At 42.8% G+C, this 22,118-nt stretch overlaps 1 protein-coding gene across 7 annotated transcripts in view; it reads left to right on the forward strand.

The window, feature by feature from the left end:
* CSPG4B (chondroitin sulfate proteoglycan family member 4B) overlaps nucleotides 1-22,118 on the forward strand; it is a 75,364-nt gene that overhangs the window by 30,455 nt on the left and 22,791 nt on the right. For 5 of the 7 annotated variants that reach the window (XM_023260693.2, XM_023260699.2, XR_002745510.2 and 2 more), the window contains exons 6-9: nucleotides 6,573-6,771; nucleotides 10,418-10,549; nucleotides 12,931-12,996; nucleotides 20,532-20,704. In XM_023260693.2, the coding sequence (XP_023116461.2) occupies nucleotides 6,573-6,771; nucleotides 10,418-10,549; nucleotides 12,931-12,996; nucleotides 20,532-20,704 (570 nt within the window). The remainder of the gene's footprint in view (nucleotides 1-6,572; nucleotides 6,772-10,417; nucleotides 10,550-12,930; nucleotides 12,997-20,531; nucleotides 20,705-22,118) is intronic. The other 2 variants (XM_023260694.2, XM_023260695.2) reach the window with 2 other exon arrangements.

Below are 22,118 nucleotides of genomic sequence, written 5' to 3' on the forward strand. Positions count from 1 at the left end.
GTATGGGAATCTGAAGTATTCACTTTGAAATTTGGATGAGACAAATCTTCCAACATATGTATGTGTCAATTTCAGCCTTGTTTATACCTCTTGTGAGAGTAAATAGTTAATAATAGATACTTTAGGGGTGCCTGGGTGGCTCAGTCTGTTAAGCGTCTGACTTCGGCTCAGGTCATGATCTCACAGTTCATGGGTTCAAGCCCCGCATCAGGCTCTGTGTTGACAGCTCGGAGCCTGGAGCCTGCTTCAGATTCTGTGTCTCCCTCTCTCTCTCTGCCATCCCCCCCCACCTCAAAAATAAATAAACATTAAATTTTTTTTTTAAAAAATAGATACTTTAGAAGTCCAGAGGAAGCTGGATAGTCATAAGGGATGCAGGAGAGGTAGACATGAGTAGAGCTCACCAGGGGCTAATCTAATGAGAACATTTTTTGTTGTTAAACATGTAAACATTCTGGGGTTTAAAAATCTGTTTTTACTTGCTCGAAATAGTTGGATCTAGGAATAGACTTGTTAGTGCTCTTATTTTACAGCTTGGCTCATTATTCAGCCTCTACATTTTAAGTGAGAAACTAATGGTGTTTATGCCTTTGTAACTTGTCACTTAATTTTGAGTTTACTTCACGGTCATTGTCCAAACAGCCTGGGAATTGTTCTAGCTGGTCACATTGGTAGGCCTACCTCTGCTTTCACAGATTCTTGTTGTACTAGTATCTACTGAATTCATTCTCAGCAAAGAAGTAGGTTGTCGCCAGAGTGAGGGATTGTAGGTGTCAGTGATGATTAAGCGCCGTTATAAAAGCTTACGTTTATTGTGTGCTTACGAAGTATAGTACTGGACATCTTCCAGAAGTGGTATCATTTTCACAACCTTACAAAGCATCTTGTTATGAATGTCCTCATTATAATGGGCACCCTGAGACCCAGAGCGGCACCAAGGGAAGGTGTGGGAAGTCTGACTGTCTCACCATCATGCTCTGCCGCTTTGCCCACTACCCAGGACTGACTCAAGCTCTGCCGGTGCATCCATGTGATCAAGGGCTGTGTTTATTAGTAAGAAAAAAGCCCCAAAGCTGTTGTGCCTCTTGCTCCTACCAAAGTGGACTTTACGGAATAGGTCTGCAGCCGTTGGATTGACACACAAGCGTTTGCCCAGGAACCTCGGCAGAGGAGTTGGGCATTGTGCTGTGTGGTGCAAAACTGGAGGATGAGGAAGATCCAGGGGAGCGGCCTAAATCTAGACAGACATGGGGGAAGAGCTGGAGTGGGCTGAGGGACAGGAAGACCGAGGAATAAAGTAGTGAACTCTCAGGCTTCCTCGTGGAAAGGAACTGAAGCCCTCTCCTGGGTTTGGCTTGCAGCTTTGAGGTGCCGTCCGTTACAAGATGCACCATCAACTTAACGATACTTTATTGTACTGAAAGATTCCCGTCCATTTAAGGCGTTCAGAACATTAAAATGTGGGAGGAAAAATGTGTACATTAGACTGTGTACATTCTGTCTTCCCTTTAAATTAGCGAGATACAGTCTCTGCCATGAACCTTGAGCTTGCTCAGGCCGTTTGCCCAGACCCTTCCCGCTCCCCCCCCCCCCCCCCGCCCCGTCCTCAATATCGGAGAGTTTCTCTCAAGAAAAAAGGAAGAGTAGCTGTGGGCAAGGGCCATTTCCTTTCTTCTTACCTTCTTCCCTGGATAGCCTGGATCCAGGCCAGGAAGGGGGCGACTTCCCAGTTTTAATGGATGTGGTCATTTGATACTGGCTCTTTCTGAATTTATTCAGTAAGAATCTCATTCCCTGCCTTGAACGTTCTGGATTAAAGCTAGAAGAACAGAGTTCAAGTGTTGTAACTTGCCCAGTTTAGGCAAAATTCCTCTGAGACTCCTCTTCCTTGACAGAAAAACCATGATTGAGTTGTGGGTTGGTATATGTGTATGTGTAAAGATACATAGATTACATATATGTACATTTATTATAAAGAATTATAGATATATATACATGTATAATAGATACATATATATATGATAAAGAATTATATTATTACATATTTATTATAAGGAATTGGCTTATGTGATTATGGAGGTGGGCAAGTTCCAAGATCTGTAGGGTGAGTCGTCCAGCTGGAAACCCAGGAGAGCCAATGGTATAGTTCACCTATGAAGGTCACAAGAAGACCTGATGTCCCAATTCAAAAGCAGTCAGACAGAAAAGAATTCTCTTTACTCCCAGGAAAATCAGACTTTTTATTCTCTTCGGGCCTTCAACTGATTGTATGAGGCTCACCTATGTGTGGGAGACTTCTCTGCTTTATTCAGTCGATTGACTTCAATGTCAATCTCATCCAAAAACATTTTCATGGAAACACCCAGAATAATGTTTAACCAAATATCTGGGCACCCCATGGCCTAGTCAATTTGACACATAATATTAGCCATCACAGTCCCGAGATTCTATGCTGTCTTTGACTCTCTAAACAGAATCTTCTCAAGACCTTCAGCTTACCACATGACCACTTACTCTCCTTACTTGTCATCAGAGCTTGGAGAAGTGGCAAGAAGGGTTATCTGCAGTCTATTTGGGAGAAGGAGGTGGGGGCATAGATAGCATCACTGATAGCATCTGAGACTCTGGATAGGACTTCACAAGCAGAAATCTGAATGTTAACCATTCTGTCATAGCATTTCAAATACACCCCTTTCTCCTGAAGTATTTTAAACAGCATGCCATTAAACCATGGAACTTGTGACTGGTTGGACTCCAAAGTCATTCAGTGGCGCAGGAAATCATTTCCATTGTGACACCCTGGAGTTAGGACGTGGAGTTAGACCAACTCAGGTGAATCCTTTGCATTTTATCATGAAATATATTCTCCTGAGTACTTTTGTATTCAAGTATGACCAGGAATTTTTGGGCATAGCTGACCAAACGTATCTGTGTCCACAAGGGGGCTTCATTTTCCTGTTTTTCAACTTTGGCTTTCAGTACTGTACATTTTGTTTTGTTGTTGTCTTTTATACCCAGAATAGAACCATTTGTTTGTTTCTGATAAATACTTGTCATCACTAAAAAAAGCTTTGAGAGCTTGGGACAGTGGAAGAATTAGGGCAGCAAAGCCTGAGATTTTGACTGAAGGCCTAGAAGGGTCGGATAGTGGGATGGTAACTTTAGAAACACTTCACATCCCTCACATGAAGCTCAAAACAGAGGTCTGGGTTTTTAAACATTAGGATCATAATTAGGATTATCCTGGATTGTAATTAGGTCTCTAAATTCCACTGGCTTTCTGTTTAATTTAAAGGTGAATTTAAAAAAAATGTATTCCAATAAATGCGTTAAAATTTTTTTTAGATATGACTATTTTACCAATGACCGGGCACTAAATCGAGCCTCACCCAAAGCAGTGGGGCTGTGAACTGAACTAAATTTGGTTTGAGTGGAAATGAAGACCTGAAGTTACCAGGTCTTGTTTTGAGTGGCAGGTTTTCCACTTGTTTTGAAAGATGGTATATTACAGAGGCAAGAGGGGGCAAAAGGAGAGTAGCACGGGAGAGTAGCCACAGTGGAAAACATGCTTCATCCAGCTTCTGTATGCACAGTCCCGGAAAAAATGAGTATCTACGAGTCACAGGAAGAGAATGGCAGTGCATTTCCAAACCAGCTTGTGTTCCTAAAGAAAGGAGAATAAGACACGTGGATGGATTTTAAAGTGTAAAAAGTGAAAAAGTAGAATCAGCGGCCTTGGAATTTTGTTAAATAGTCCAATTGTATATTTTAGAGACACTGGCCGCTTTCCGTGATGAACTGAAGACCAAAGCCTTATCACTTGAACATTAGGCTGATCAGCAATCCTGGGAGCGATTAAAAAAACTGATGTCCTTAGAGTTTAGGGCTGAAAAGTCCTCAGTGGGCATATTCCCAAAGCCAAGATGTAAGAGCATCCATTGACAGTACAATCATGGAACAGATGAACTATGCACCCCAAATTATGGAGAGATGCTGTGGAATTAAAGAAAAGCTGAAGTTCATGTTATAGAAGGGCTCCAGTAATGGTAATCATGACACTCCGAATGATTTTTAAGTAATGTTAAAAAAAAAAAAAAACAAACGTATTCTATCTTTAGAACCAACTCTGATGAAGGATATGGATAATGTAAGGCTAATGTTTATTGAATTCTTACTATGCGCCAGGTGAAACTTATTGTAAGTACCTTATATAACTCAAATCACTCATTATCCGTAATAATTCTATCATTCCCAGCTTACTAATGAGGCAATTAAGGCACAGGGAAATTAAGAAACGTGCCCAAGGTTACATAGCCGAAATGGTGTATCATGCCTCATATGAAAATGTAGGATCATGTATTTTCTGATATCCCTTTCTCAAATTCTATTTAAATCGTTATTAGATAATGAGTGGGAATGAATTAAGATATTTCATCAACTCCCTACATTACTAAGGAAAGCAGCCCCTTAGACCAGAGACATATCTTTTAAATCACTTAGGATTGAATTTTTAAACAAGTTGGTAACAAGCATAGATGATAAGGCTCTAGAGAGGGAGCAAAGAATGACGTAAGCTTGAAAGTATGCATAGTGTTTCTATAGGGAAGACATTTATAAATACAGATAGAAATATGAAATTTTAGTTAGCGATAATGCCACCCATTTTTAGTGTGAGTGAAATACCATGTGACTGCGTGGTTATAGAAACTCAAGACAGCCTCGTTCCATCAAATGTGATTCAATGTCTAAATATATATTTTCAACTCAACATGTTCACGACTGAATTCCTGATCTTAGTTCCCAAATCCACCCTATCTGCAGATCTCCTCATTTCAGTTGATGATCATTCTGTCCTTCTGGGTTTTGAGGCCCAAACCAGGGAGTCGTTCTTTCATTCTTCCACCTTTCCTTCTTCCACACCTCACCGCATCTGACTCATCGGAAACCCTGTTGGCTCCTTCTTCAACATGCACCTAGAATTTGACCACTTCTTACCACGTCAACCACTTCTGGCCACTCTGTTCTCTCATCCCTCTCTGGGGGGTCACCTGCTAAGTGGTCTCCCTGCTTCTACCCCTGCCTTCCCATGGTCTATTCTTGACACAGAAGCCCAGTTACTCCTCACCTAAAGCCCTACGATGATTCCCCATTGCACTCAAGTAAAAGCCAAAGTTCTTACAGTGGCCATCAAGACGCTGCAGGATTTGACCTTCCACTACGTTCTTGACTCCTCTTCTTGTCTTCTTCATCTCACTTGTTCTTCTCCTGCCATACTGACCTCCTTGCTGCTCCTCATACAGCTGAAGCTTGCTCCTACCTTTGGGCTGTTCCCTCTGCCTGGATGTTCTTTCCCCAGATATCCACATGACTCCTCCTTCACTTCCTTCCAGTTTTCCTCAAATGAGCCTCCTATTTAACATTCTCCCACTTCTGAGCCCCTCATTTTGCTCTATTTCACTTTTTTTTTCACAGTGCCAGGGAACTCCTAACAGTCCACGTTGCTCATTTCTTTATTATGCCTGTTGTTTCTTCCCTGTATCCCTTCATCCCCTCCTGCTGGAATGTAGGCTTCATGAGGATCAGACTCTGTTTCTTTTACTGATGAATTGTAAGCACCCAGAACATTGCCTGGAACATGGTAGATGCTCAATTAATGGTGAATTGTGGAACGAAGGTATTTAGGCAAGGTAAATATATCTTAAATGTAATTGGAAAATAGAGATTATTACTCAGAAATAATTGTAGATGAGCTACCCGCACAGCAAACATTGCAAGGCCATAGGCACCAGGTATGTGTTTTCCTGCAAGACAGGTAAGAGAAAGGAAAATGTTTTCAGTGTGCAATGTGTGTTTTCCCTCAAATATTTAAGATCTGGTGAAATCATTCGCCTCTTAAAATAATAAATAGAAATCCTTAAATCAACCTCATGAAGTAGGTTCTAGGATTTTCTAAAATTCCATGTAGAATCTTTGCATATGCTTCCATCCTTAACATATGCCAAGCGTACAGAAGGAGCTTAGCAGCCATCAACTTTTATTGTTATTATACTTTATGTAAGTAAATGGGCACTTTAAATAACTTTGAATAAATAATTACAAATGCTATTTTTTAATTGGGACTTCATAAACCTCATAAATTCAACAAACACTACAGCATGTCCTGTATTTCATCAGGTATTTAATTATATGTCTGTTTTGAATTAAGAATCCTCATAGTTTAAAAGCTGTAGTGAATTGCTTTCTTTTTTTTTTTTAATCGTTATTTATTTTTGAAAGAGACAGACCTTGAGTGGGGGAGGGTCAGAGAGAGAGGGAGACACAGAATCCAAAGCAGGCTCCAGGCTCCGAGCTGTCAGCACAGAGCCCGACACGGGGCTCGAACTCAGGAACGGCGAGATCATGACCTGAGCCGATATTGGACGCTTTAACTGACTGAGCCACCCAGGGGTCCCTGAATTGCTTTAGTTTTTCAATCGTTGTGCAAGAAGCCAGAGTAGCATAGCTATCTAGTTTACTTGTGGGACGTGACTGGAACTGGCCTTTGCAAGATCTGTGCTTCTCTTTTTTTTAAGGTATGGGCGAATTCTGTCACCGAGATTACCAGTGGGGACCTCTGTGCGGAAGATGAGGACTCCTCCCCACAGGACCTCATCTACTGGGTCAGTCCACCCAGCAACGGGCATTTGGCTCTCAAGTCCTTTCCTGGCCAAAGCATCCAGAACTTCACCCAGGCTCAAATCAACAAGGGCCTGGTAGTGTTTGTACACACTGGTATGTCATAGAAACGATGTGAAATTAAAATATGTTTCGATCAGAGGCTAACATGAGAGTCAAACCTAGCAGTTGCTGACTGAAAACCACAAGCCATCCCAAAACCCTCTGGGCCCTGTAATTTTTTTTTTTTTTAAGTGGCACAGTTTTGTAAGGCTAATGATAGCAAACATCAGAGAGCACCTATAACTCACACATGGCTTACTCACATGGTCATGTAAGGTCGATGCTCAAATGTAACGTTCTCAGAGAGCCTTTTCCTGACCGCCCATTAAAAGAGCATCTAGTCTTTGTCCCTCCCCCTCCCTTACTGACTTCCTGACATGGTAGTAGGGAGTGCTTTGTTTATTTGTTTGTTGTCTGTCTTCCGCACGAGAGTGCAAACATTTGTTGAAAGAATGAAATTATATTGAATACCTATTATGTGCCAAGTAATGGTCCTTATGTTAGAGATACATTAGTGAACAAAACAAACATTAAATAGGTGAACACGTGAATAAACTAATGAGTGACTATAACTGTAATTCTAAAACACTCTGACATTAAAAGCCTTTTTTTTTTTTCCTTCCTTCTGTTAATCAATAAGCCAGACAGTCACTGTAAATCTGCAGAAGGGGTGATCCAGCCTGGCTGTGTCTCCAGGCTGCCCTTGTCACTGGACAGAGGGGGGAATGAGCCCATTCCCAGCCTGTAGGAATGAATGGGAAGGTGTATGAGCCAGGGGGCATGATGGGAAAGCTGGCAGTCATACCTGGTCAGCCATTTTTATCAACTTCTTTGAAAATATAGTAGAGGGGCGCCTGGGTGGCGCAGTCGGTTAGGCGTCCGACTTCAGCCAGGTCACGATCTCGCGGTCCGGGAGTTCGAGTCGGGCTCTGGGCTGATGGCTCAGAGCCTGGAGCCTGTTTCCGATTCTGTGTCTCCCTCTCTCTCTGCCCCTCCCCCGTTCATGCTCTGTCTCTCTCTGTCCCAAAAATAAATAAACGTTGAAAAAAAAAATTTAAAAAAAAAAAAAAAGAAAAAAGAAAATATAGTAGAGAAAATAAAGTTAAAAAAATCTTCTAAATTCAAATATAGCAATTTCCTAATCTTTGCAGTTAACGGAAAGAATCCCCACATAATCTGAAAATAATGTATTATGTGAGCGCTCTCAACTAGCAGTTCCAAACCCGTAGCCTGAGGACCTCTAGGGTTAATTTTATCGCAACAAGATACTACATCTACCACATATGGACCAAAGCATTGTTCCTAGACTGGATGATCTTTTCCATGTATGCATGTTCTCATTTTTTAAATGTGTGCAGATGTGCTGATTAATAAGATACAATTCATTTAAATAGGCACTGAATTAATAGGAAGTTTCCGCCAACGAAGTGTGGTTTTGATTATTAGGTACTGACAATCTGAGTATTATTAGACGAGGGCCTAGAAATGTTTTTATTTTTCGAAACGATTATCGTATTTTCAAAATCCGGAGAACTGTTCTAGCGACTCCCCCAAGGGAAGTTTCCGATTCCTACAACTATGTAGTTTGCAATGAAAAGGAATCATTGACTCTCTGGCCCTTTCTGGCACCGCAGGAAGTGTGGTCACATGACCCACTTCATTTACTCTGCAGAAGTTCTCTGAGCCATGCGAGGTAGTGACCCCATCTTAGAGATGAAGAAACTGAAGCTCAGAAAGATGTAAGTTGATCTGACCATAAAGCTGGGCTTTCTCCACTCTCTGCCACCCCACTGGAGGCCAGAGTCAGTTGAAGAACTACAGTGATTATTTGCAGTGAAGGACTAAAATGAAAATTAGCGCTCTGGACTCATTTAATTGTCAACGACCAGGTCCGTGTTCGCTTTTGGCCGGTAAGGGAAATAATTTCTCCTAAAAAAGCAGGAAGGACAGTTAAGGCAAGCTCTTTGAAAGTCAATCCATTCCATCTTCTAAACGGCTGCAGAGGCAGTGATGACCCTCAAAGTGGCTGGAGCCCAGCTGCAGGGGGGGCTATTGCTGAGACCAGCTGGTCCCCTCAGCTACATCTGTCCATCATCGACCCCACACACAGGCTTAGGTTTAATTAGTCCCTCTTAGCATTTATATTTGCAAAGTGCTCTGCCATTAACCTAGTTCATTTTTCACATAACAACCTAAGTAGGTTGATAAAGGCATGACGTGGGAGGCTAAGTGATTTCAGGCTGCCCTTTGCAAAGTACTGTCAGAAAGATCTGAGGTTGTACAACAGAAAATCTATAGGTCACCCCTACGCTCACGTTTCTGTCCTTTCCTCTTTTTGGCCATAGTGTGATGGTTAGGGCATTCCCAATGTATCATTCTAGTATTCATTTTGATAGAATTCCTTTTGATTCCATTCCCACTTTGTTTCTGGATTCGTGAAATGTTGAAAGTGCCTAGTGGCAGAAAGCATTCTCTCCCTAATTTCATGTTCCATTAAATACAGCTCTCGAAGTGCTATTTCTAGTGAAAACAAGCAAGCCAGCAAACAAACAAATAAAATTTGATTGTGGGTCCCTGTTTTAAATTAGGCAGACTCAGAATTTTCTCTCTCTCTCTCTCTCTCTCTTTTTTAAACTATGACTCTTGAGTGTATTGGGAACTTTTATAAAGTCTGTAACCTTTTTTTGTGAGGACTCAGAATTCTGGGTTTGCATAGATAACAGAAACTCGAGAGGCTGGCAGGCCATCGACCAGCTCTTTATTAAATTGTGTTATTAAGGGAGTACTTGTACGTAACTGCAGAGTCTGACCCTGCCTTCTTTGTTCCTTGCCACATGTCCCTGAGGGCAACAAAGAGGACATTTCTACCCATTACATGATGCAAAGACCCGTGGGCCTCCAGATTTACTGCTGGCTGAACATTTTCAAAGGGTGATGGGAATGCGAACATCAGGCTGTCTCCATTGTGAGCTTGCCTGGTGCTTTGTGAGTCAGACTGGTAAAGCGCTCCTGGGGACGGGATCGATAGGGGGCCTGTCTCAATTTCTGTAACACACACAAGTTAATTTATAACTTTATTGATAGCACTAATCCTTAGAAGTGTGGGAGTACCTTTCTCCTTTTGGAGGAATATAACAAAAGCCGGGCCTGGATCACCTTCCCCACTCTTTGCCACCTTAGCAGAAAACAGCTAGTTTGAGTTCAGTGAATAATTAGAAATTATTTGGAGGGAAGGACTAAGTGTTATTTACTACCCCCTAGTTTTGACTTTAGTATTATTAAGTAAGCATTATCAATATTTCAGAAACTGCTTGTGTGTGTGTGAGTGTGTGTGTGTGTGTGCATGTACATGTGTGCAGCATGCAGACATTACTTTTGGTGGCGTAAACTGATTCCAAGATAATAAAATGCAGGTGATGAATATGTTTAAAAGATTTTTTTTTAATTTCTTGGAGGTAACATCTTTGCTTTCTCTTATTAGGTCATGGCGGGGAGGAGAAATATGCATTTTAGACCTTTATTACTGTTCTTTTAACTTCACATTTTGGCAACATTTGGTTTGCTGAGCTCAGTGACTCTATGAACACATTCTTCCGTTGATAGGGGGTGCTTGGCAGCGGGATCAAGTGGGAGACAGGGTGAAAGGGGGTGGCTTTTGCAGAACAACCAAAGTGACCAAGGCGTAATTCTTCTTTTGAAGGAGCCATGTCAGGAGGCTTTAACTTTCAGGTTACTGATGGTTTGAACTTTGCACCGCGACAAATATTTAGCATCACCGCTCGAGCCCTGACCATTAGCTTAGAAGTAAACCGAGGATTGAGCATCTTTCCAGGTAAGATTTTAACTTGAGTGCATTTGGGGGTAAGTGGTTTTCAATTTATTTAGAAAGGTCTACCTGCAAGGTAAGAAGTGCCATCATTTACCATCGAGTGATACCAACAACAGTTATAAAGTCACGGAAAGAATTCTGTCTTTGCAGGAACTCAGCAGAAACTAGGCTGGCTCTGTCCACCCCTTCTCTCTTTCCCTTCTCCTGCTCCTCAGAGAAGATGTGCCGGTGAAGGACAGTGGGAGACCAGAGTCCCTGAAAGAGTCATGACGCACGTGCACTTTTTCCCTACTCCCTCCGTAGGGTCCTTGACAAAGCAAGGAGGGCCAGGCTCTGCAGTGACCGTCTGAATCTTGGATTTCCTTTTTCTAAATATAAAAACCCTGTGCATCAGAGGGCTGTGAGGGATTCCACTGAGTGCTGGCTTCAGGGCCCTGAAGCCTCGGGACTGCTATTTGCCAAGAATCTCGGCTTGGCGGAGATGGAAAAATCAAAGTGCACATCTCTGGCTCAATACCCTTATTGCGGGGATAGGGAAAGATTTACCCAATGGCAGAGGTGATAAAAAAGAAGAACAAATATTTAAACTTGCTATTTAAAAAGAATGCACTGAGGGAGACCAAACAGAAAACAGTTAAATTTATATTACAGTTTAAAAAAACAAAAACAAAAACGTGCACAGTGACTTGTTTACTTGGTGTGTGTTACCAGTAAAACAAGATGGAGAAAGATACTAATCATTTCATTAATTATGATTATTCTATAGTCACTTTAGCCGGTTGTTCTCAACCAGGAAGCTTTTAAAAATAGCAGTGCCTCAGGGTGCCTGGGTGGCTCGGCAGTTAAGCATCAGATTTCGGCTCAGGTCATGATGTCACAGCCGGTGAGTTCGAGCCCTGCGTCAGACTCTGTGTTGATGGCACAGAGCCTGGAGCTGCTTTGGATTCTGTGTCTCCCTCTCTCTCTCTGCCCCTCCCTTGCTCGCACTCTGTCTCTCTCTCTGTCTCTCTCTCTCAAAAATAAATTATAAAACATTAAGAAAAAAATTTAAAAAACATAGCAGTGCCTGGGCCTTACTTTATACCCGTTATACTGGAGTGTCTGTGAAAGGAATGAATGGCCATCGTTATGTTTTCTAAGTTCCAGGTGGTTCTGAAGCACAGCCAGGATTGAGATCCGTGGGGCTAGGCACCGTTCTAATCTTTGAGTCCTTACATCCATGTGAGGTAGATGATATATTTACAGGGGACCTGGCAGGATTTGTGGCTTACAGAGACAATGTGATTTAGCTGTGCCACCAATAAATGGTGGATAAAACTCACATACTTCTAAGGGAAACCTAGGGAAAAGTCACAGTAACTTCAACAAAAACACCATTTTTTTAAGAGAAATATTGAAAGTTTTAGTCGCCTTAGCATTTGAGCTCCTGAAAAGAAACCTTATTAAAGTCCAGTTAAAGATACCTTGACCCAAATTCTTTTATTCCCCAAACGGTTTTATGTCCCATAATTTTTCTCTGGGAATAACTGTGATGTTTTCATCGATTTTTTTCAAGGCAATTCGGGTGGCATTTAGTGTTTAAAAATAAGCAAACTAGGAATCTGAAAATGTAGCAATTTACCAAAAAAAAAAAAAAGTTCTGAAATCAGAGTAAATCTGGTTGCTGCAAAAGACTAAATACTCTTCATCTATTCTGGCTAAACTCTGGTTTAGTAATTGATGACAGTTGTGTTAGCCTACAGGGGAGTTAAAGCCACCACAGCTTAGAAAGTTTTGGGTTTCTGGCGCCTGTTTTACTGAATATTAGTTTAGCAAGAAAAATACGTGAAAGTGGACCAAATTGTCACTTTTGTGGAATTATGCAAAACATGTAGTTTTCATAGCCCTCTGTCTAATATTTGGGCTCAGCCGGGAGTAACTGACTCTTTTCCCTTTCCAATGTGCCCTGCCCCCATCCTGACACGGCCTCTCTGTGTCTGAGAACCCCACACTGGACCTTGTGCATTCTTCCTACATCCCAACAGAAGCGGCTCCATTTTCCAAGCTTCCCCCTAGCTAGCACCCAAAGTCGGCTATTGGTTTCCGAGTCGCCCCCCATCCCCAGATTGTGACTTGTTTCCAACTCCAGCTCCTGGCCAGTAGGAAGGAAGTTGGAGTTTCATGTACATTTCCATTAGGTGGCTATGTCTGATAAAATCTCCACTTGGGTGGGTGTGGAAATGACAAGTGCAGAGTCCCAGATTTACGAGTTGGGATGGACCTGACGGGTCAATTGGTCCAGTTGTTCTTGGTGTTTTTCCTATCCTAACGTCCCGAGTGGTGGGGGCCCCTCTCGGATCTAGTGTGGGCGTGGTTCGGATGACCACACCTCCTCCTCTCTCTAGGGACGCAAGTGAGCTTGGCTTCTCCACTAGCCACTGAAGGATGTTGGTCTCTGCTGCTGTGTGAAGGTACGGGGGAATGATGATAGATGCCCCACTCTTCCTCTTCCCTCAGGACACCCCTCATCATGACAGGTGCTGCTGAGAACAGGCTCTGAGTGACCTCTGCCTCCCTCATCTATTAGCCAGTACTTTGGCTGAAAGGGAAGGGAGGCACTCTATGCCCCCCTTCCCATGTGACTCCAGGTGCCAGCTGTCAGCTACTGCTGCTCTTGTCAGACTCCAGTTGACCTACAGGTTCTAAAATATCAGGGAAATTCTAATGCTTTTTATAGAACTATAGATTTTATAAAACCATAATAGCAGGAAATCTATTCTTGTTATAGAATGGACATTCAGATACTATCACTACCTGTGTTTTTACTGTGCTTTTCATCTTTATCTACTACAGTGGATTGTTTTAAGGATTTAAATGAAAGAATGTCTATAAAAGGAAGTTGCATCACCCCTATTTGGCATGATGCAATGTTGATAAAAAAACATTGGTGCTCAGGCAGTTTCAGAGTCATAGAACTAATAGGAATCATAAGCCCAAGACCGAGTGCCAACTCTCAACCCCAAATCTTATGCTGGAATCATGGCAGCGTGTCTCCTTTCTGTGCGTGACTGTGTTCCAGGGCTGTGTCCATTTTAGAACAGCAGTTCTCCGAGAACGAGGTCATCATGGAGGCTCTTTATTTTGTCTCCGCGATATATCATTGGTGGATTGACATACACAACCAGGAGAATATGCACAGCAATTTAGTAACGGCGATGATGGTGTAGAAATTTTGTGTGTTTTGCTCCCTTCGAGTAAGGAAATACGGCAACCCAGCATCAGTTCACTATTTTTTTTTTTTTTTTTTTTTTTACTTACACTAGTCCCCATACCAGTTGGACTTTGACCACCAGCCTGACAGACTTTGGCCATGCTATTTTGCCTTCCTTGTGGACTCAGTCTTAAAAAGTGGCCCTGACTTGAGACCTGTAAGAATTTGTAGGATGAGCCAAAATACTTGTAGGAGTACTTAGGAGTACTTGTAGGAGTACTTGTAGGCGTACTGGGTGAATATTTTAAGGTTGACCTTAGCTTCTGTGCCCTGCCTAGTTTGAAAGGCATTTTTTAACTCAGTTATTTTAAAGTAGGAAGGACTGCAGTTCTAAATGACCTCTTTTTGTCTATGAATGAAGAAAAAACATCTACTCAATGGATATTTTAATTTTTTTTTCCAACGTTTATTTATTTTTGGGACAGAGAGAGACAGAGCATGAATGGGGGAGGGGCAGAGAGAGAGGGAGACACAGAATCAGAAACAGGCTCCAGGCTCTGAGCCATCAGCCCAGAGCCCGACGCGGGGCTCAAACTCACGGGCCGCGAGATCGTGACCTGGCTGAAGTCGGACGCTTAACCAACTGCGCCACCCAGGCGCCCCTAATTTTGTTATTTTGTGTATGTATATGTATAGATAAATACTCATACACACATACACACATGTTCTATTTCTTCCTGCAAAATTTATTCCCCAGAAAATTTTATAATTTTATAACCAGTTTCTCACCTTGACTGCTACTATCGAATGTGTTTGTTTTTCTTCAGTTGTGACATGTTAGAACATATTGTGACCTCAGGACCTAGTTTTTCTGCATATCCAAATGGTACTTGGCTCTTTTACAAAGAGTGTTGGGGAGGGGTTGACTTGGAGAGTTTTTTCAAACTAGTCTAGAATATAAGCTTACACAGTAGCTGATCAGTGAGGGGTATTCATAGCAGACTGTGTTACTTCAATCCCCTTGGGGTTCAGTCATGCTACAGAGGGAATCACATCTCACCAACGGGCCATCTGTCCTTTGAGGTGGGAATTGAGGGAGAGAAGAAAGCAGAAGGAAATCACACTGTGTTGCTAGAGTTTGGAGCAGAGATTCCTAAAAGCCTTTTAGTCAGCTAGCCTTGCAACACTGATTTGAATATGGTAAGACTTAGTGGGAGATAATCCAGAAGTGTAAGAAGATTGTCAATTCTCAAGGAAAAAAAATTAAAGGCTTACTAATTGGTGAACTAAGAGACTTAGACTTAAGAGTACACTAACCATGCACAGCATATGCTAAGGGTCCAGTGAGTAAGCGACCACTGGGTAAGCGACATGAGTTCAGGGGAGGGAAATCTCCCACAGACTGCAATAGTCAGGGGGAGCTCTTTGACCAGACAGGTCCTGAGCTGTCCCTTCAGAATAAGTGCATTTCAGTGAATGGCAACAAAGAGGGGTGAGCATACCAGAGAGCCCAGCATGGCTATGGAGGAGAAGACCAGGGAAGAGGTTTGGCACGATGTGTTCGGAAAGTGGGGAGGAGAATCTGTTGGATTTGTTGAGTGATTCGTCACATTTCCTAACTCAGTTATCAGTCCACCACTGAGCTTAAAGTAGTATGGTAGAGACAATATAGTGTCAATTTTAAAAATATTCATTTCGGAGTACGTGAGACCTACATTTGGCTATTAGGCAAATTGTTTAACCTCTCTGACACTTTTTATCCCTTCTTAGTGAGGAAAAAAAAAATCTGTATTTCTTGGGATTGTCATGATATCCACAAGGAATGGCAGGACTGTGTCTGTGCTGTTTCCTAGTACATCTCTACCCCTTATGTAGAGGTTGTCATGTGCGAGGCACTTGCTAATGTCTGTTGAAGAAATGAGCAAGGCCTTCTAGCCTCATGACCAGGAAACTCTGGCTGTTATGGAGGTGGTTGTTTTCCGTGAAACAAACACAATAGGATATAAGTATGTTTGAGAAATGCTGTATTTAAGAGAAGGATAAAGTAGATTTCTTTACTGGGAGACTCAGAGTCTTTCACATGCAGATTTGCTTTTCAAATCTCTAAGAGGTGCATATGGAGTGAGGGCTAGCCAAACAGATATGGTCATGAGCCTTTTATTGCCACACTTCTTATAGGATGGTCACTCTGTGGAATATACAGGTAGGTAGGACCTTAGAGAAATCCTTCCCAAATTAAGTGCCTGGAGTTCACTGATGAAAATATCATGCTTGCAATAAAACGAGGTGGGATGAGGGGAAAATGGTGTTTGGCTTTCTGTGAATTGGGCTGGATGAGAAAAGATGCTCATCAGTCAGTTACAACAGGGAGCCAGCTAGTCTTGCTGACTGAGCATGCCCAGGATGGCTGCTGAATGGGAATTAAACCCTAGAAACCCTTCAGGGTTAGGCAGCTGGACAAGGGAATGGGGACTGATGTACCGTGGCTGAGAGAAAAGCGCTCTCGGTCTGGAGCATCTCTGGTGGGTCTTCTCCCCAAAACGGTTAAGACATAAAAGGTTATGATACTGTTTTAAAGAAAGAATCCCTCCTATCCACCACTACCTGCCAAAGGTAGCCCTGGAGGTGAAGGAATAAGTGAAAAGTTAGAGTCCTTTATAAGAAGGAGATAATTAAGAAGGCACAGTGGGATGGATGCCTGAGTGGCTCAGTTGGTTAAGTGTCCAACTCTTGATTTCGGCTCGGGTCATGATCTCACAATTCGTGAGGTTGAGCCCCGCGTAGGGCTCTGCCCTGACAGTGTGGAGCCTGCTGGGGGCTCTCTCTCTCTCTCCCTCTCTCTCTCTCTCCTATCTTGATCACATGCTCTCTCTCTTTCAAAATAAATAAATAAGCATTGGAAAAAAAAAAAAAAAAGAAGGCTCAGTGGGGAAAAGGTCCAAAGAAAAACTGAAGATAGAGAACTTTGGGTGCCCAGAGACTGCACACATAAAAACACAATCCACCTGACAGAATGAGGGAACCCTATGTTGGCAGGTAACAAAGAACGGGCCATAGTTTTGACTTCGTGTAACGCTGACTATTGGCCTCCCCTGGCAACCTCAGATCCTGGGCCCCCAGCTCCAGAAGCTGGAAGGGGGCAGTGTCTGCAAAAATTTCAGCAGCAAAGAAGTAAGAGAAATGTGGGAGGCAGTTACAAGCATCACATGAGTATTTTGGGGTAACTGCCAAAATTGTGCCAAGGGAGTCCTGAACCCAGGCCTGAACTGTGTCCCTGAGGCTGACATTGGCAGACACTCCTGCCTCACCCCTAGAATCCCAGGACCCAGTACCCAGCCCAGGGGCTCAGACATTTTGTTTTGTTTTATTTTGTTCTGTTTTTCAGATCTACAGAGAGCTATACTTAACAAATTTTTAAGCTAGCCAAAGTATGCAAAATGATGATTTGATATACCCATACATTGTGAAAGGATTATTCCCCCCATCAAGTTAATTAACAAATCTATCACCTCATATATTTATCTTTCTTCTTCTTCTTCTTCTTCTTCTTCTTCTTCTTCTGGTGAGAACATTTAAGTTCTACTGTCTTAGCAAGCTTCAATTATACAGTATATTGCTATCAACTGTAGACACTGTGTCATACATTAGATCCTCAGGCCCTATTCATTTCATAACTGAAAGTTTGTATTGATTATCAACCTCTTCTTATATTTTCCATCCCCTGGCAACCACATTTCCACTCTCTGTTTCAATAAGTTCAACTGGTTGTTTTTTTTTTTTCAATATATTTTTTTTTGTAGGTAAGTGATAACATATAGTATTTGTCTTTCTCTCTCTGGCTTATTTCCCTTAGCATAATGCTCTCAGCTACATCCACGTTGCTGCAAATGACAGAATTTCATTCTCTTTAATTTTTAAAAATTTTTTTTTAATTTTTTTTTCAATGTTTTATTTATTTTTGGGACAGAGAGAGACAGAGCATGAACGGGGGAGGGGCAGAGAGAGAGGGAGACACAGAATCGGAAACAGGCTCCAGGCTCTGAGCCATCAGCCCAGAGCCTGACGCGGGGCTCGAACTCACGGACCGCGAGATCGTGACCTGGCTGAAGTCGGACGCTTAACCGACTGCGCCACCCAGGCGCCCCAATTTTTTTAAATTTTTATTTATTTTTGAGAGAGACAGAGAGACAGAAAGACAGAGCATGAATGGGGGAGGGGCAGAGAGAGAGGGGGACACAGAATCTGAAGCAGGCTCCAGGCTCTGAGCTGTCAGCCCAGAGCCAGATGCGGGGCTTGAACTCAGCTGTGAGATCATGACCTGAGCTGAAGTCAGGAAGTCAGTTTCCTTAACCAACTGAGCCACTCAGGCACCCCCAGAATTTCATTGTATTTAAGGCCTGAATAATAATATATATTATATATATATATATATGTGCATATATATATAATATATGTGCATATATATATATAATATATATACATATATATATTTGTATATATGATTTGTTTCTTCAAGATTATGGTTTTGTTTCCTTTGGATATATACTGAGAAGTGGGATTGCTGGATCGTATAGTATCGCTATTTTTAATATTTTGAGGAACTTCCATACTGTTTTCCACAGTGGCTGCACCAATCTACATTCCCTCCAACAGTCCATGAGGGTTTTCTCGTCTCCACATCCTCACCAGCATTTGTTATTTCTTGTCTTTTTGATAATGGACATCCTAACAGGGGTGAGGAGATATCTCATGCAGGTTTTGATTTGCATTTCCCTGATAATTAGTGACGTCGAGCACTTTTTCATGCACCTATAGGCCAATTGTATGTCTTCTTTAGAAAATATCTATTCAGCTCCCTTGCTTATTTTTAAATTGGGCTATTTGTGGGGCGCCTGGGTGGCGCAGTCGGTTAAGCGTCCGACTTCAGCCAGGTCACGATCTCGCGGTCTGTGAGTTCGAGCCCCGCGTCAGGCTCTGGGCTGATGGCTCAGAGCCTGGAGCCTGTTTCCGATTCTGTGTCTCCCTCTCTCTCTGCCCCTCCCTCGTTCATGCTCTGTCTCTCTCTGTCCCAAAAATAAATAAACGTTGAAAAAAAAAATAAATAAATTGGGCTATTTGGCTTTCTTGCTATTGAGTTGTATGAGGTCCTTGTATATTTTGAATGTTAACCTCTTACCAGATACGTGGTTTCCAAATATTTTCTCCCATTCCATACGTTGCCTTTTCATTTTGCTGATGGTTTCCTTTGCTGACCACTTTTCAGCTTGATGTAGTTCCAACTTGTTTACTTTTGTTTTTGTTGCTAGGCATTTTTTTAAATGTTTATTTATTTTTGAGAGACAGAGAGAGAGAGAGAGAGAGAGAGAGAAAGCACAAGCGGGAGAGGACCAGGGAGAGAAGGGGACAGAGGATCCGAAGAGGGCTCTGTGATGACAGCAGAGAGCCCTGTCACAGGACTCGAACTCAAGACCCACAAGATCATGAAGTGAGCCGAAGTCGGATGCTCAACCGACTGAGCCACTGCAGGGCCTTTGTTGTTCAGCGTTTTAAAGGGAGCCTCCAAATCGAAGGCTCAGAACAAAGCTCACACGTCTAAAAATCTTACCCAAAGCCAGCTTCTCCCTTTGTTAGTTAGGTCCCACTTTTGAGAGCTTGATAGGGTTTAAACACTGTAATTAGTGGCCCTTGCTTTCTAAGGCTACAATACTTGATAAGTAAAGCAAAACAGATGTCCTTCAGGAGGTTTAGTTCTTATTAGGTGGTTGACTGATGAACTTGTTTCATAAACAATTTATGAAGTGCCTACTTCAAGAGCTACCCTGTGCAAAGCATAATGCTAAGCCTTTAGCAGGGCTAAGACGGAATAGATAAGGTGAGATTCTGGGCCAGGAGGACTATGAGACTCGCTTTCAGACCTGCCACCCTGTAAGGCTTGGGACATTCCCTCCCAGTCAGTGTGAAGTAAAGGGGTATGTAGTCCGACTCTGTGCTCCCAAACTGTGGTCCACGCACCTTCTGGTCTGTGAACTGATAAGAAGAGAAAATATTTAGAATTTTGTATGCCACTCTGACCTTGCTGTGACATTTTATTGTATTTTATAAAACTATCAGTGAACAGATGATTGGGGGAGGAGGGAAGCCCTGATCCTTCAGCACAGACCATTTGAGAACCACTGCCCTACCCTGCATGTCCCAAGCCTCTCTGGGCTTTAGTTGCCACATGCGGTCACATTTGCACACAAACTCGTGTGTTCCTGGTTCTTCGTCCCTTGGCATTTGCAAAGGTCCCTCCCTCCCCACAACGTCCCTGAAGCCTGCAGGTCTGGGGTCCTCTGGAAATGTTGCACGTTTGCTCAAGAACCCACTTCTTCCCCAGATGCCCACGGATGGACACTTCATTGAACACACACAGCCACAGGCAGGCCAGGGTGCGCCTGTCCCCCCCAGGGGAGGGCACTGTCTCTTGTTCTCTCGGCGCACATAGCCAGCTCCCCCGTCCTGCACTCCGAGCCACACACACTGCTATTGCCTTTTACCCGTGGGGATCAGTAAGCTGTGCAGGACCAGGCGGGGACTGGGGAGGTATGTTTCCCTCCTTCATCTCCAGCCCTAGTGGCCAATCACATCCTTAAATAGATGCCTTCGGGATCATGAGCCCCTCACAGCACAATTTCCAGTTAGAGCTGGCCAGTCCCGTGTGTCTTCCAGAATTTTCAGGGCTCTTTAAGGATCATTTTGTTATCTGGCAGCCTTCATAGGCTTCATACTTAAATGCCTGCTTTCATCTTCACTTAGGTTCCACGAAACCCCTTTCATCCGGTGACCTGAGAGCTGTGACCAATGATGCGGACAGCACAGGAAACAGAACTGTAACTTTTACGGTTATAAATTCCCCTAGACTTGGGAGGTTGGTGCGAGTAAATTCTGACAACAGCACAGAGGATGTTTCCGTGTTTACGCAGACTCTGGTGAGTCCTGACATCCGTGCAGCTGGGCAGGGCTGGGTGGCTGTGCAGGGTGGCCCCTGGCTCGCCTTCACCCTGTCAGGCCAAGCCCACGTGCCCCTTTGCCCAGGCAGTTACGCATTTCAGCCATGCTGGTTTTCGATATCAGACATTTAGTAGTAGCACAGGATGACACAATTGTCCGAAAACGCTAAGCAAATTCAAACTCTGTGTCTAACACATAAAAAGGAATCCTTTTATCACAAAGACAGATTTTAAAGGAAGCCCAAAGCAGAGGAGCGGGAATAAATCCTGCAGGACACTTCTGGGTAACATTTATATTTAATGCATAAAATTATCAACATTATTTAGTATTGTATTGTTCGATGTGTATATATAAATCTGTATTTAATCTGTGGCTAGAACCATCTGTTTCAAACTTCACTAGCACTTTACCACCACCACTATCCATGTACCTTTTTATTTAAATGGATAAGCTTTCTTGACTATGATTCTTGCATGCTGTTCACCCTTCTTTTTCCATTCTTAAACAGTGGGTACACGGATTCGATAGCTGATTTGGCTGGAGCGTTACGTGACTAGGAAATTTAAAAAAAATCTAAAGTCACGTTTAGGAGAAATAACAAAAGTGTTCACCTTTAACCTTAGACCCATTTCTCTCCAATGTGATATAGGAGAATTGAACCTGGCTTTTGCCTTGTAATTGCCTTTGTCCGGGATGCATGGAAGGGAGCAGATCATGAGGCAGTGCAATCTCTGAATGTAGCACTGAAAAGAGGAAGTATAAATTCTCTAGTTTACAAATGCTCTCTGGAGGAAGAAAAAAAGGGTTAGGATGAACGCTGCAGTGTGTGGGCAGCTTAACGCATCAACACTTGCCCAGGGTCAGTTTGGATTTTAAATAATGACAAGAATGATATCAGTCCTATAAAGATGCCTTGGCTCTTGCCCTCGTTCTTTAAAAAACAAAACAAAACAAAATTTAAAAACCCTTTTTTACGGTGATCATGCCAAGCATTAGCTTCCACTGGTTTTCACTGCAAATACACAATCTTTTAGCTGAATGTGGTCTAACTAGGCTTTCGTGACTATGTAGCCAGAATCCACTAGGTCATGCTGCGGTAACAACTCTCAAATGTCATGACTGACAGTAACAAAAGTTGATTTCACGCTTATGCTGTATATGGGCTGCGAGGTGCCTACAGGTCTGCTGTGCACCTCTCCTTTATTCCAGGACCCAAGGGGAGGGGGCAGCCCCTCTCTTGGACACTGCTGTATTTGCGGCAGAGGAAAAAGAAGTGACGCTAGAAACACACAATGACTCTTAAAGTTTGTGCTCAGGTATGCCAGGTATCACTTCTGCTCATATCTCGTTGACGAAAGAGTCACACGAACAAGCCTGATGTCCGTGGGGCGG

Source organism: Felis catus, chromosome A1 (assembly GCF_018350175.1).
Source record: "Felis catus isolate Fca126 chromosome A1, F.catus_Fca126_mat1.0, whole genome shotgun sequence".
In the NCBI taxonomy this organism is placed as follows: domain Eukaryota; kingdom Metazoa; phylum Chordata; class Mammalia; order Carnivora; family Felidae; genus Felis; species Felis catus.